Source organism: Triturus cristatus, chromosome 10 (assembly GCF_964204655.1).
Source record: "Triturus cristatus chromosome 10, aTriCri1.1, whole genome shotgun sequence".
NCBI classification, from domain to species: Eukaryota; Metazoa; Chordata; class Amphibia; order Caudata; family Salamandridae; genus Triturus; species Triturus cristatus.
The window spans coordinates 1,224,640,943-1,224,654,718 of record NC_140593.1 but is presented as its reverse complement, the minus strand read 5'-3'; the positions used below and the strand labels follow the sequence as shown (position 1 = coordinate 1,224,654,718).

General features: G+C 48.0%; 1 protein-coding gene across 4 annotated transcripts in view; it reads left to right on the top strand.

Annotated features, from left to right (window-relative positions):
- SRPK3 (SRSF protein kinase 3) overlaps positions 1 to 13,776 on the top strand; it is a 192,186-nt gene that overhangs the window by 169,973 nt on the left and 8,437 nt on the right. For all 4 annotated transcript variants that reach the window (XM_085629782.1, XM_085629785.1, XM_085629783.1 and 1 more), the window contains one exon: positions 6,860 to 6,952. In XM_085629782.1, the coding sequence (XP_085485908.1) occupies positions 6,860 to 6,952 (93 nt within the window). The remainder of the gene's footprint in view (positions 1 to 6,859; positions 6,953 to 13,776) is intronic.

The window sequence follows — 13,776 nt, the reverse complement described above, 5'->3', positions numbered from 1 at the left end:
ATCGACTCCGACGAGCGTCGATACCTCCCTTCGGATCGACGACCCGAAGACTGGAAATAAGTCGGATGCCGCTTCCACGCCTGCCTCCAAGGTGCCTATGGGTTCCAAAGCGCCATCTGCGTTCACCTTGCAACTGGTCTCAGCGTCGTTGCAACACATCAGAGACCGGGCAACCCTCCAACCTACGTCGGGTCCCGAAACGCACAAGGCAGCAAAATCACACTCCGCACCGGCGCACATCACATTTGGATTGCCGCCGCCAAAGGCACCGAAAATGTTCGAAATTCGGACACAACTGCGCCAAACACAGTCACTATCCACTGGACACATCGATATCGAGCCTTCACAGGCACACTTTATCGACGCCGACACTGGTAGGTTGATGCTCCGCAAGTGGAAAATCACACCAGAGAAGGGCTTGGACTCCTACAAGATTCCTTTGAAACACAAACTGCCAGCAAGGTCCGCACCAGTGCTTCATGAAACCTTTCAACCCTTGCTTCAGGATCCACCGTCCTTTTCTCCTACACATTCAGAGGCAGACGCAGGAGAGGACTATATAGGGGATGATACCACCTACCCTGGGGATATCAATCCTGATGATCACATGCAAAACCCAGATCAGGCATGGGATGATCCCACCGACCAGGGTAACGCACCAGATACTGCTGACACGCAGCTTTACAATATAAAACCGTCTCCCACAGAGGACACTGCTGCCTTTAATGCCCTCATAGAACGGGCTGCTGCCAATCATGGAGTGGAACTCCATTCTGACACTGTGGAAGAAGATTTCTTAGTGGACACTTTCGCCTCCTCTGAGAAAACCGTCAAAACTCTACCAATGTTGAAGGGAGTTCTAAAACCTGCAAAAGACATTTTTAAAGAAACAACCAGGGCACGGGTGCTAAACCCCAGAATCGAAAAGAAATACAAGCCTGCACCCGGAGACCCTATGTACATTAGGGGTCAGTTACCTTTAGACTCCATGGTTGTTGCTAATGCTCGCAAACGAGCCCATTCACAAACAACGGGTGATGCTCCTCCCCCCGACAAGGAGTCCAAAGTGCTGGAGACATCAGGCAAAAGGATAGCAGCGCAAGCGGCAAACATCTGGCGCATCGCCAACACCCAGGCACTCCTGGCCCGTTATGATAGGTCCCACTATGACACACTAGAATCACTGCTTCAACATTTGCCAGATGAATACAAAGAGGCAGCAGAGCTCCTTATCAGAGAGGGACAACTCCTTACAAATGCGTCCATCAAATGTGCACTGGATGCAGCCGACACTGCAGCAAGGGCCATCAACACAAGCGTCATGTTGAGGAGGCACGCATGGTTACGAATCTCAGGCTTCAAGCCTGAGATTCAGAACAATATCTTAATTCAACCGGTCAACCCAGACTACTTATTTGGCCCTGAGGTTGACACTACCCTCGAAAAAATTAAGAAAGACACTGAAACTGCAAAATCAATGGGGGCTCTGCAGTCGCAGCAGTTTCGTAGTGGCTCCTTTCGTCGCCCCGGGAATAGAGGAGCAGCTAGAGGTCAGGGGTCCCACCAGCAGTACACTAAAGGGGGTACGCAGAGTACCTATGATAAAACCAATAGAGGTGGATATCGTGGATCCAGCACCAAAGGCAGAGGACGTGGGTACGGCAACACCAGGTCCTCCCCCAAAAACAAACAGTGACGCCTTCTCACTGCCCACCGACCACATAACACCTGTCGGGGGGAGACTCCAGCAGTTCCTGTCAGTCTGGAAAACCATCACCACAGACAGGTGGGTCAGGGACATTATCCAGTACGGTTACTGTCTAGAATTAACATCCACTCCTCCCAACATACTGCCAAAGCACCGTCCTATGTCCGTAGAGCACTTGGCATTATTGCAGCAGGAGGTACTAAGTATGCTACAAAAAGGTGCAATAGAAGTCGTGCCCATCAACCAACAGGGTACAGGGGTGTACTCTCTGTACTTCTTAATCCCAAAAAAGGACGGTTCTCTCAGACCTATACTAGACCTCAGACCCCTCAACCACTACATTCTATCGGAGCATTTCCATATGCTCACCCTACAGCAGGTTCTACCGCTACTCAGTCAGGGAGACTTCCTAGCCACACTGGATTTAAAAGATGCGTATTTCCACATACCCATACACCCATCGCACAGAAAATATCTCAGGTTCACTATTCAGGATCACCACTATCAGTTCAAAGTTCTCCCCTTCGGCGTAACTACGGCACCCAGAGTATTTACCAAGTGCCTAGCGACAGTGGCTGCACATCTACGACGACAGCACATTCACGTCTTCCCTTACCTGGACGACTGGCTTGTTCAGGCAAAGTCAGCCCAGCAATGTGCCAGCCACATGTCCCTCACCATTCACCTTCTTCACAGTCTAGGATTCTCACTAAATTACCCAAAATCACATCTTCAACCCGCACACATACGACAGTACCTGGGCGCGACCATAAACACTCTGACAGCCACAGCTCAGCCAACTTTAGTGAGGATCAACAGCATGCAACTGCTGATCACAAAGTTCAAACCTCAACACTCCCTTCCAGCGCGAGTGTTCATGCAGTTGATAGGCATGATGGCCTCCTGCATTTTCATAGTCCCGCACGCGAGACTACATATGCGCCCGCTTCATGAGTGCTTAGCACGTCAATGGAATCAGGCTCACGGACAATTAACAGACCTAGTGTTGGTGAGCGGTCGGGCATACAACTCTCTGCATTGGTGGAATCCACAAAACCTTTGCAAGGGCCGACCGTTCCAAGAGCCTGTTCCGCAAATAATACTGACGGCGGACGCCTCTCTCCAGGGATGGGGAGCTCATGTACTCAATTACACAGTGCAGGGACTATGGACCACACAGCAAAAGAAGATGCACATCAACATTCTGGAACTGATGGCAATCTTCCTAGCCATGAAGGCGTTCAAAGTACACTTATGCAACAAAGTCGTGTTGATCCGGACGGACAACATGACCGCCATGTACTACATACAGAAGCAGGGAGGAACACACTCTCCACAGTTGTCTCATCTAGCTCAGAGCATGTGGAAGTGGGCCATTCAGAGGAACATATTCCTCATGGCGGAACACCTCCCAGGCAAAGACAACCAGATGGCGGATCTGCTCAGCAGACACAGCCACCAGATGCACGAGTGGGAGCTACATCCGTCAGTACTCCAGCCGTACTTCCAACAGTGGGGTCATCCAGAGATAGACCTATTCGCCACAAACGAAAACGCAAAATGCCAAAGCTTTGCCGCCAGGTTCCCACATCCGCAGTCCCAGGGCAATGCGATATGGATAAACTGGTCCGGCAGATTTGCGTACGCTTTTCCCCCAGCGCCATTAATACCGCTAGTGGCACGCAAACTGCGACAACACTCACTGACACTCATCCTAGTTGCTCCCACATGGGCACGCCAACCATGGTACACCACCTTTCTGGAACTTTCCGTGGTGCCGCATCAAAGGCTGCGGATCACACCCGCACTTTTAACACAGAACCATGGCGAAATTCAGCACCCAGATCCGCAACAGCTGAACCTGGCAATCTGGCTCCTGAAGTCTTAGAGTTTGGCTATCTAAACCTGCCACCTGCATGTATGGATATCATCAAAGAGGCCAGGAGACCCAAGACCAGAGCTTGCTATACGGCTAAATGGAAAAGGTTTGTCATTTACTGCAACAACAATAACATTAACCCGCTGGACGCATCCATTCAAAACATCATCTGTTACCTCTTACACTTATACCGATGCAATCTGGCATACAGCTCCATACGTATACATTTAACCGCGATAGCAGCCTATCTTCAAAACAGGCAGCACCTCTCTTTATTCAGAGTGCCTGCCATCAAAGCCTTCTTGGAGGGACTCAAACGAGTGATTCCTCCGAGACACCCACCAGCACCAGTGTGGAACCTCAATGTGGTCCTCACCAGATTAATGGGTCCACCCTTTGAGCCTCTCCATTCATGTGAGATTTAATTCCTCACCTGGAAAGTAGCTTTCTTAGTGGCAATCACTTCGTTAAGAAGAGTTAGTGAACTCCAGGCACCAACCGTTCAAGAGCCATTCATACAGGTTCACGCAAACAGAGTTGTACTACGTACCAACCCCAAATTCATGCCTAAAGTGATATCGCAGTTCCACATGAATCAAACTATTGAACTGCCTGTTTTCTTTCCAAATCCACAAAATGACGCAGAGAGAATGCTCCATACACTAGATGTAAAAAGGGCCCTCATGTACTATATAGACAGAACAAACGATTTTAGGAAAACAAAGCAACTTTTCGTTGCTTTTTCTCCACAACACAAAGGCAACGCCATTTCCAAAGCAGGGATAGCCAGATGGATCGTTAAATGTATTCAAATTTGCTATCAAAAGGCTAAACGCACATTAACGATTCCCCCACGAGCCCACTCAACACGAAAGTTAGGGGCGTCCATGGCTTTCCTAGGAAACATTCCTTTGCAGGAAATATGTAGAGCAGCCACATGGTCCACTATACATACATTTACCAAACACTAATGTGTAGATGTACACTCAAAATAGCAGGCAGCTGTAGGACAGGCTGTTCTCAAAACTCTTTTTCAGACCGCTGCAGCTGGCACAGGTAGCCGCCGCTAGGGGTGGTACTGCTATATATTCTATGCACAGATATGAATTCAGCAGCCCACATGCCTCAAACTGAATATGCTACTTACCAGTATGCATCTGTTCTTGGCATGTAGGGCTGCTGACATTCATATCGCCCACCCTCCTCCCCGGCGCCTGTAGCGGCTGCAGCACTCAGAATTACTGTATAGCATGGTCATCACTTACTGTATCTACTCCATCACTGCCACAATGGCGAAAAACAATCTAAGGATGGAGAGGATGCCCATGCGCACTGTAGTCCAGGGGAGGAGTCACCTATCCCAGGATACTTCGAAGACTCTTCCAGGACAACAATGTGCAATCATCCGGACCCAACACTAGGCGGCGATCTATGCACAGATATGAATGTCAGCAGCCCTACATGCCAAGAACAGATGCATACTGGTAAGTAGCATATTCAATATCCGGTATGAGAATAGGGAGGTAACCGCTCCAAAAATGATGGAATGTAGAAGAAAGACTTGCCACAAAAAATAAATTTCAAAGTACATTTGTACTATTGCAAAGTATTTGCATGTATGGAAACGTACATTTGTTTCATTTACGCATGTGGAAAAATCTTTGCATGGAAGGAACTTAGAATTTTTCCAGGAATTCCAACACTGCTCTCGGGAACCTGTGATTGTCACTGTTTCCCAGAAGTGCACCTTCACTCCAGTGCTGGGACCTCCACTTGCTGGGGTTGCTGTGCACTATACAAAACTCGTAACATAACATCAGCAGTTTACTTGAAACATTGGAGTCAACTTCTGCGAGTATTGACCCAACTTTATTTTGAGAACCTGGTGGATTGTGTTGAAAGTTGATTAAGGTGAAGTCTGGTGAGCAATTAGTTTTTGGGTTCACTGGTGCACGAGCTGGTGAGCAGTTAGATGGACTGACGTAGCGACTGGTTGAAAGTGCATGGGCAGTATGCTGTGTCCACAGATAAGCCAGTTCATTGCAGGTGGTGAGTATCTAGTTGGACTGGACTCTCGTGTCGGCGGGCTGTTTGCAGGAGATTGAGTTGGTTGCTAAGCTATACTGGTCTGGTTTGGTGCATAGTGTGGGTGAAGTCTGATGACCAGTTGGTTTGATCCGCTGGTGAGTAGGCTGGTTGAATGTGAGCGAACACTTAGCTGGGTTAAGTGCACAAGAGGATGGCTTCTGGTTGAAACAGAGTAAGCAGAAGGTTTGTTCACTTGTGGGTTGGCTCGTTGACTGTGATGCTTGGTTTTACAAGCGAAAAAGCTAATGCAGCGTGATTGCCTAAATCTGAAGCTCACAATGTATAGTACAAGGAAATATTAATGAAAAATAGTAGGGTCTAAAGTTAAACAGATTCATTTACAACACAGTTTTAGACTTTCAATCAGCGGTAATAGAATGTAACCATCTGGGCCTCTATTACCAATAGGGCGTATTTCCCCTGTTTGCGCCATGGCACACCTTTAAACAGGTGCTCCAGGCACAAACAGAGAAAGTGCGCCCTATCGTGATGATTGTGGTGTCCTGGAGGCAGAGCATGCCATTTAAATGTGGAGCAGCTGTTTAAAAACTGCCCTGTGTGTCACAGTGCAGGCGGCAGCCCACCTGCACTTTCAAGAGGGGTCAGAGATCCCCCTGCATGCGGTTGCAGTAAGTGACTGCATTCGCCTGGGGGGGAAGTCTGTGGGACCCCCTTTAAACACTCATGAGGGGTGCCCCCAGTGCGCAACTGACAGTGTGCCACCTTTTTGTAACGCACTGTCAGTGAGCCTCCTGAGAGCATGTTTGCCTCTGTACCCGCATTGGTAATACGGTGTGGGTACAGAGTCAAAGTGATTGTCTCATTTGCATGGGGCCACGCCCCCAGGCAATTGAGGGAACCCCCCTCTCATGATAGCACTGGCGCTACATGTGTGCCAGTATTACAGAAGGACCCACTCAAGGGTCTGCGGCCCCTTCCGTAATATCAAAGTGCCCCTGGGGGTGCATAAAGCTAGTGCACCCCCGGGGCACTTTGTGTCGTACGGCCCCTTGTAAAGTTCATATTCGTAATTTTGTGGTGCCATCGTTGGGCAGTGCAATTCAGCATTGATTTTTATCAAACATGTCTAGAGAAACTTAGCACAGTTAGTATGTTGACCTCAACTACTGTTTGATGCCAGCCGGCGGTCTCTCTAACACTAATGTTTCCTTTTGTTTTCCTAGATCATATTGCACACATCATCGAACTTCTGGGTGATATCCCTCCACATTTTGCGCTTTCTGGAAGATACTCGCGCGAGTATTTCACTAGACGAGGTGAGACAGGTGGTTACGTACGATGCTACACTTCTTGTTGGGAACAATTATCTGTGGTTTTCGAGTTCCCTTTGTTCTGTACCCAATGGGGAGGTCTGTGGATAGTCCGTAGCAACAAGGTTTGGAAGCTGCCAAATGCCTAGCATTTTGTGACCCATTACAAAGTTCTTTTATTTAGCTTGTTGCATTCTGAGAGTTTAACAACCACTTATCATTTTGGTACATGTTAAGTCATGGACGTTTTGAGTGTTTTGAACATATCACGTTTTCTGATGGATACTACTACCTACAGATTCCTCACCTCTTGATTCAGACTCCAGACTATCTTTGAAAATCTTTGCCGTAATTCTCACTCGCCTGTAAGTGGCGTTGGCTCCATTTTGGTGTTGGAAGCTGTACTGAGGAATGTCACTCTTCCCCATTCCCCCCTAAAAAGTCAGGGTTCAAGCCTTTCAACTCATGCAGTGCACAGATGCCCATATTTGACCCCCAAGAGGGTGCGTGTGGTGCTTTAGACCAAAGCACCACTCTAGGTGATGAGGCCAATGCCGCTATATGCACTCCAAGGCCAATTAGGAGGCCAGGTCCAACAATGTATCTGAGGTCCTAGAGCCTACTTCAGCGGCATCTGAGCTGCTGTTATTATTAAAGAAGACATTACTTCTGCCCGACTGGTAAGCAACTCATCACCAAGTCATCTAGCTTACACCTGGGGGTCCTGCCTTCCTCTCACCTAACCCCAATCCTTGGCTTGCACTAAGTAAAATCCAGTTGTGCTTCCCGTCTTAGATCGAGCACCTTGGGATTGCTAGAGCATCCTCCTGTCCACTCATAAGGGATACCTGGACTCTTTACACAGCATGCCTCTTGTTAGTATACTATATATAGAGCCAGTGTGCACCTGGAGGAAATGGAGATCAGGGGTCTCTGGTCTCCAGAGGAGTAAATCCTGCAGATCATCCTGCTTGAACTGTGGACTAGTTGCCTGTCCCTGAAGGCCTTCCTTTCCTCCATCCTTGACCCGGGCTGTCAAACTCTTGATGGGCAATACAACCACAATGTTGTATGTCATCAAGCGAAACGGGGTGGCGTCTCACCTGCTGTGCAAGGTAGCTAGGAGACTCTGGGACTGGGCACGTGTACAGGGAATCTGGCTGGTTGCAAACCCTTTGGCATGTTCTATGAACATCAGACCAATAGCCTGAAACACCGTCATGTTGCTGACCTCCACTGTGAGGTACTTCAAAATATGTTTGACTGGTGTGGCTTCACTACTCACAAGAACGTGCACTGCTCACAATTTTGTGCTCTCTAGTATCCATTGCGGGGAAACTTGGAGGGCGCACTTCAGTTGAGGTGGAGATTTCTTCTTCAATGTGCGGTTCCTCCCATACTCTTCATTCCCCAGGTCTTCAGGAACCTACACCGGGAGTGGGCCAAGAACTTCTGATTGCACTGAACTGGCCAAGGATGGTGTGGTATGCGCGGTTCCAGCTGCCGTTCAGAGTGAACCTCTTCTCCCGATTAGTGATGCAGGTTCTGCACCCCAAGCTCTAGGACCTTCACCTTCATGGTTTGAGGTTGAGTAGAGACATCGGAGCTCCTTCTGTCTGCCGCTGGAGGTGGTTGACGGCATATTGGCTGCTCGTTGCCCCTCCACAAAGTACATCGGTGGAGGTGGAATTACCTGATGGCATGGTGGGCTGAGCATAGCGTGGACCTGCTGAAGGCACATCTGTCAGACATTCTGTGCTTTGCTCTTTTACAATCCGGGCAGGGTGTGCGGTGAGCTCTGTCAGAGGCTACAGTGCTGCAATATCTGCTTTTACGTCTTCTCATGAGCTTTACTTGTTCAAATCTTAGATTGTCATCCGATTTTTGAAGGGGCTCGCACACCCCCTATGCCCTTCGTGATACCCCTGTGTGATCTCAATCAAGTGTTGACTTCTTTCATTGAAGTTAGATTTGTAACGCTGCATTGTTGCTAGTTAACTTTTAAAACTGTTTCCTTGTAGCCATAACATCGGCCGGTTGCAGGCTCTGCAAGTTCGTCCGCCCTTCACATGCTCCTATCCCAACAAAGTAGTGTTGAAGACTAAAGCTGCTTTCCTGGCTAAGGAAGTGATCCTTTTCAAACTGTGCCAATGTATTACTCTACCCCTCCCCCTTCTTCCCCCCCACCGCAGTCTACCAAGGAAGAGGAGAGACTACATTAGCTGGACCCGTGCGGTAATCATTTTCAGCTGGACTAGGGAAGTTAAGTCTGACGACCAGCTGTTCTTTGGGAGGAACTCATCTTGCTGGATTATCTGCGGGAATCCATGCTTACTCCACCAGATCTATCATTTTAAGGTCTGGTATTAGCCAAGAACTTTTGAGTTTACTAAAATTATATATGAAATGTACTTATAGGGGCTTTCAGCCTGCTCCTAGAGTGCATTGTCTGTTAGATCATTCCCTTTTTTTCTTTCACCCACTTCAGCACACAGCATGGGGCAGTTGGTCAGTCTATTTCTGCCATTGGCTAACCCTCTCTGTGTGTGACGGAATTCTGCCCTTTCACAAGAAGCACATCCTCACACAGTAGTTCTCTGTACACCAAAGGGTAATATCGCAATGTGTGCTTTCAGAGACTAAAACATATTTTTGCATTCAAACAATGTTTGTTTATACATTGGTGGGGCCTGGCACTTCCACCAACAATAACATTTTATAAAAACAGTGAGTAAACAAAACAAGCATTGGGAAACCTAAAAGTCTGGCAGCCAATGCCAGACCGATTGGCTTTACCATAGCTTTTTTTTTTTTCTTTTAACAAAACAGACTTCCATTTTGGGAGTTTGTTTTTCTTAAACAAAAATGTTTGCTGAGAAGCCACAAAAAACATGGTGGGCCATCAGCAAACACTGAATGTCTTTAGAGGAGCTGGTGTGGCGACGGCTTCTCTAAGGCATTGAGATCTCCAGCAGTGAGCTTTAAATATGGTAGGCGGAAATCCACCTGGTAAGTGGCGTCATAACCTCCATTCCTGTAGCAGAAGGCGGGCCACCTGCCAACGCCCAAACGGTCTTACACAAATCTGACCAACTCTTTATTAACTACAATCACATTTGTCAAGGTATGGTCACTTCCAAAGAGTCCATCTCTCATTGGATTATAGCCTGAATATCCAAATGTTATCAGTTGGCTAATAAACCCTGCACGGGGGAGGCCCAGAGCCCATTCCACTAGACCCAAAACAGCCACCACAGCCTGGCTGAGAAGCATTCCTCTTTCAGACAAATGTAAGACCGCTACTTGAAAATCGTCCACACTTTCAGTAGACACTGTTGCCTTGATTCTGATATGAAAGCTGACTCTAACATTAGTCAAGCCATTTTTAGGAACCTCTTTTTAAGACTCCTTCAGTTTCTCTCTGCTCAAGAGCTGCAAGGCCTGTGTCCTTTAGTTTGCTACTGTGTTTTGTGACTATCAACAAAGGTCCTACAATTTAGAAAAAGGATTACTTGTAACCCCACTCATTCTCTGCTTCTTTTTTGGGCATTTCGAATAAAAATGCCTGAAATTATTTACATACGTCCACTATTTCACATCATCATAAACTGATTGTCTGAGGCAACTACCAGTACAAGGCATCGCGGGTAGTGGATGATGCTGGAGCGTTACAGGGATAGGATGTCCGTTTTGTTATGTAAGCCTATCAGGCTGCACTTTTCGTCAGTAGGTACATGTTCTTACATATTGATGCAATGTAATTTTGAGAAATGGATTTTGATGTAAGGAACACTCTAAAATTCCGTGGTAGGCTTTTCTGGGGGTGCTCAGTAGCATGTGTATATGTTGGACTTGTTACCCTTTATACAGTTCCCTGTGAAATATGGATTTTTATACCGCTGTATTATGTGATTACAGCACTAAAACGTGATGTATGTATCTGTGTGTGCTGGCGTCCTCGCACACTGGGTCATTAGTCTATGGCTTCAGGGAAGATCCCCAAGATGCAGATCCGAGACTAGAAGTATCATTAACCATGTCTTACTCCATTAGGCACTTCATCCTCTCCTCGTAGTAATGGCAAGCAGCAAGCGTGCTCTAAGTGGTGATGTGTGTTAGAGGTTCGGGTACAGTGCATCACAGTGAATAACACTCAATCATTTCAATGCCAAGGCTGTAACTTCAAAGTAGAATAAGTCTTTTTGTATACAGATAGCTAAATAGAGCACTTACAATTCGGTGCTACAGAGAAAAGTAGAAGACGCTGGCACGTTCAGGAAAGAAGACTCAACCCCACTAGGCCTTTGGTTTTGCATAACATTGGGCCAGTGTCATTCTAAGCAGCGCTTTGGCTGGCCTGGGGATCTTGGGTACTAGTCCGGCCTCTGTTTATTAAGGACTATTCCATGCAAAGGATTCAGGTTTGTCGAAGGAGACATATGGATTGCTTCTCAACCAGGCTACTGTGCTAGTCCGTCCTTGGATATGCAGCTGGATAACTAAGTGAACAGAAGCATCAACTGCTGAAATGGCCCAATGTCTCATAGACCCCACATCCAGACACCAGAACCACACCTGCAGTAAAGCCTCTGGTGCAGTGTGAGATCTGGGGTTGAAGTCAGTGATGATGGTGTTTGGTCACCGATGTCTGGTTAAGATACAGTTAAGTTTACTGGAGTCCACGACACATGTGTTTTACCTCTTGTTTAGTGGTGCAGCTGTGGCGCAGGCAGCAGACTCTTTGTAGTCTCTCGGGTGGGTGATATATTCCAGTGGAAGTTAAAGGCACTCCTGTAATCCTACAGATATGTATCTTTATGTTGTCTAATTTTCCCGGGTTCTGTAGTCGAGAATCACAGGGCAGGCCAGTTTAGTTGGTTTTGAGAAGTGCCGGTCAGAGCTCCGTGCGAGCCTTTTCAGTCTCCATGTCCAGGATGTATTACATCTTGCCTGCCAGTGACTGAACTGATATTACACTTGTTGTTCTTGAAATAAAAGTTGGGTAACACCTTGCAGAACATTATCACCACATCCAATAGGTTGCAACATCTTTGTCTTTCAGTTAAATGTTCTGTTGTGTGCCTTTGGCGTACACCCATTGTTCAGCGCTCTCCTGCTTCCCAGCTAGATTTGCATTTCGCAAGCTAGATAATACATCACACAGGGCAAAGGGACCACTGCAGTGCTAATGGGTTATATATGACTTAGGGAAGTATGTAAAGAGCAATATGAATTTGTTTAGGCCTATTTGAACCTCCAAGTCACCTCTCCCTGAAAGGACAAGCTTTATTTTGTTCCTTCATGAAAAGCAGGCAGTCAACAACAGGTCAACACTGCTTGAGGAAAGCTCACTTAACTATGGTTTTGTAGGGGGAGTGGCCGAACAAGATGGCCGCATGGTCGTAGTTTTACAGAGCTACCGCCGGCAGGAAAGTAATCCGGCATCATCCTGTTGCAGAAAAGAGGCATCAGCCCCGCAATCACCCGCCCGAAGTACAGCGGATTTAACTGAGAAGCCTGGGAGCTGTTTAAAGAACGAGCTGGCATAGAGATCGAAGAGCACCGTGTGTGGCGCCATCTTGGAGATGAGCAGCCGAGTTCTGCGAACCCGCTGCCCTGGGAAGGTCTCCTGGACGTGCGTGACCAGTAACAGGTGGTGCGGACCAATGTAAAGAGGTGCGGCTGGCAGCAGTGAGAGGGCACGGACTAGTAGTGACAGAGTGGGGAGCTGGCTGGAGTCTATGTAAGACATGCCAAGCACATACTGCTGCAACAGGAGTACGGAGACACGAGTTGCTGTGCGCGACCAAGGGAGGAAGCCCCCAAGTACTACTGGGGGGGCGAAGTTACCTGTGAACAGTGGGGCTGTGGCGGGGGGACCCTCTGAGCGCCCTGAGTGTGTCGGACCCACTAGGGAGACTGGGACCCGGGGAGGGTACATGGTGCCTTAGAGCTGATGACACGGAAGGCCCGCAAGGGTGATTGTGGGGCCCCGATGGCCACGGCACAGTAGGGCCAGCAACAAGAAGTTTTACAGGGGCCCGGTGTGGGGCTGCTAGTGACAAAGTGGGCACGGAGGTACCAGTATATAACTCTGGACAATAACTCAGGAGCGGTAACCCATAAGCCTATGAAGCAGACAAGGGGGTACAGACGGGCTCAGCGTAAAGGTTAGAGGATTCCCGGACCATCCAGCTAATAACTTACCGAGATCTAGTGTGGCAGATATTTAAATAAAGCCATACGTGGAGAAGGATAACGATAGGGGCAGGTAGACTGAGACCCAGAGGGGCATCCCCTGTGTAGGAGATCCAAGAACTGAACTGAAACCCAAAATTCTTGCCCTACAAAAAGGACACTTTGTGCCGGTGCAAGTATTATGTGCACTTAAATAACTCAAAGGAAGAACTGATCTTGAAAGCTGTAACGTGAAATCTGTCAGTGGAGCCAACGGGGCTATGTGAACCGCAGGAAGGTACAGGGGGCCCAAACCTGGAGGCAGAGGGGTCGTGTTTCCCTCATCTGGTGTGGGGACCGGTAGGATATTCGGAGCTCCATCATGGTGAAGGGGCAAGGCAACCGAGTACAAGCCAACAAAATCTCTAACTATGCACAACCATGCGCACTGGAGCAAACAAAACACAGTGACGGTGCGGAGATGAAGAGGGAGGAGGCTGGGCAATCGGAGGCTCCCGATCCATCGCTGGCGGACATCATGGGTGCGATACAGTCGACCAGGAATGACATGGTTAACAAAATTGACGCAGTGGCCATTGACGTCAATTTACTGAGATGTGACCTACGGAAAGTGTCTGGCAGGGTCACTTCAA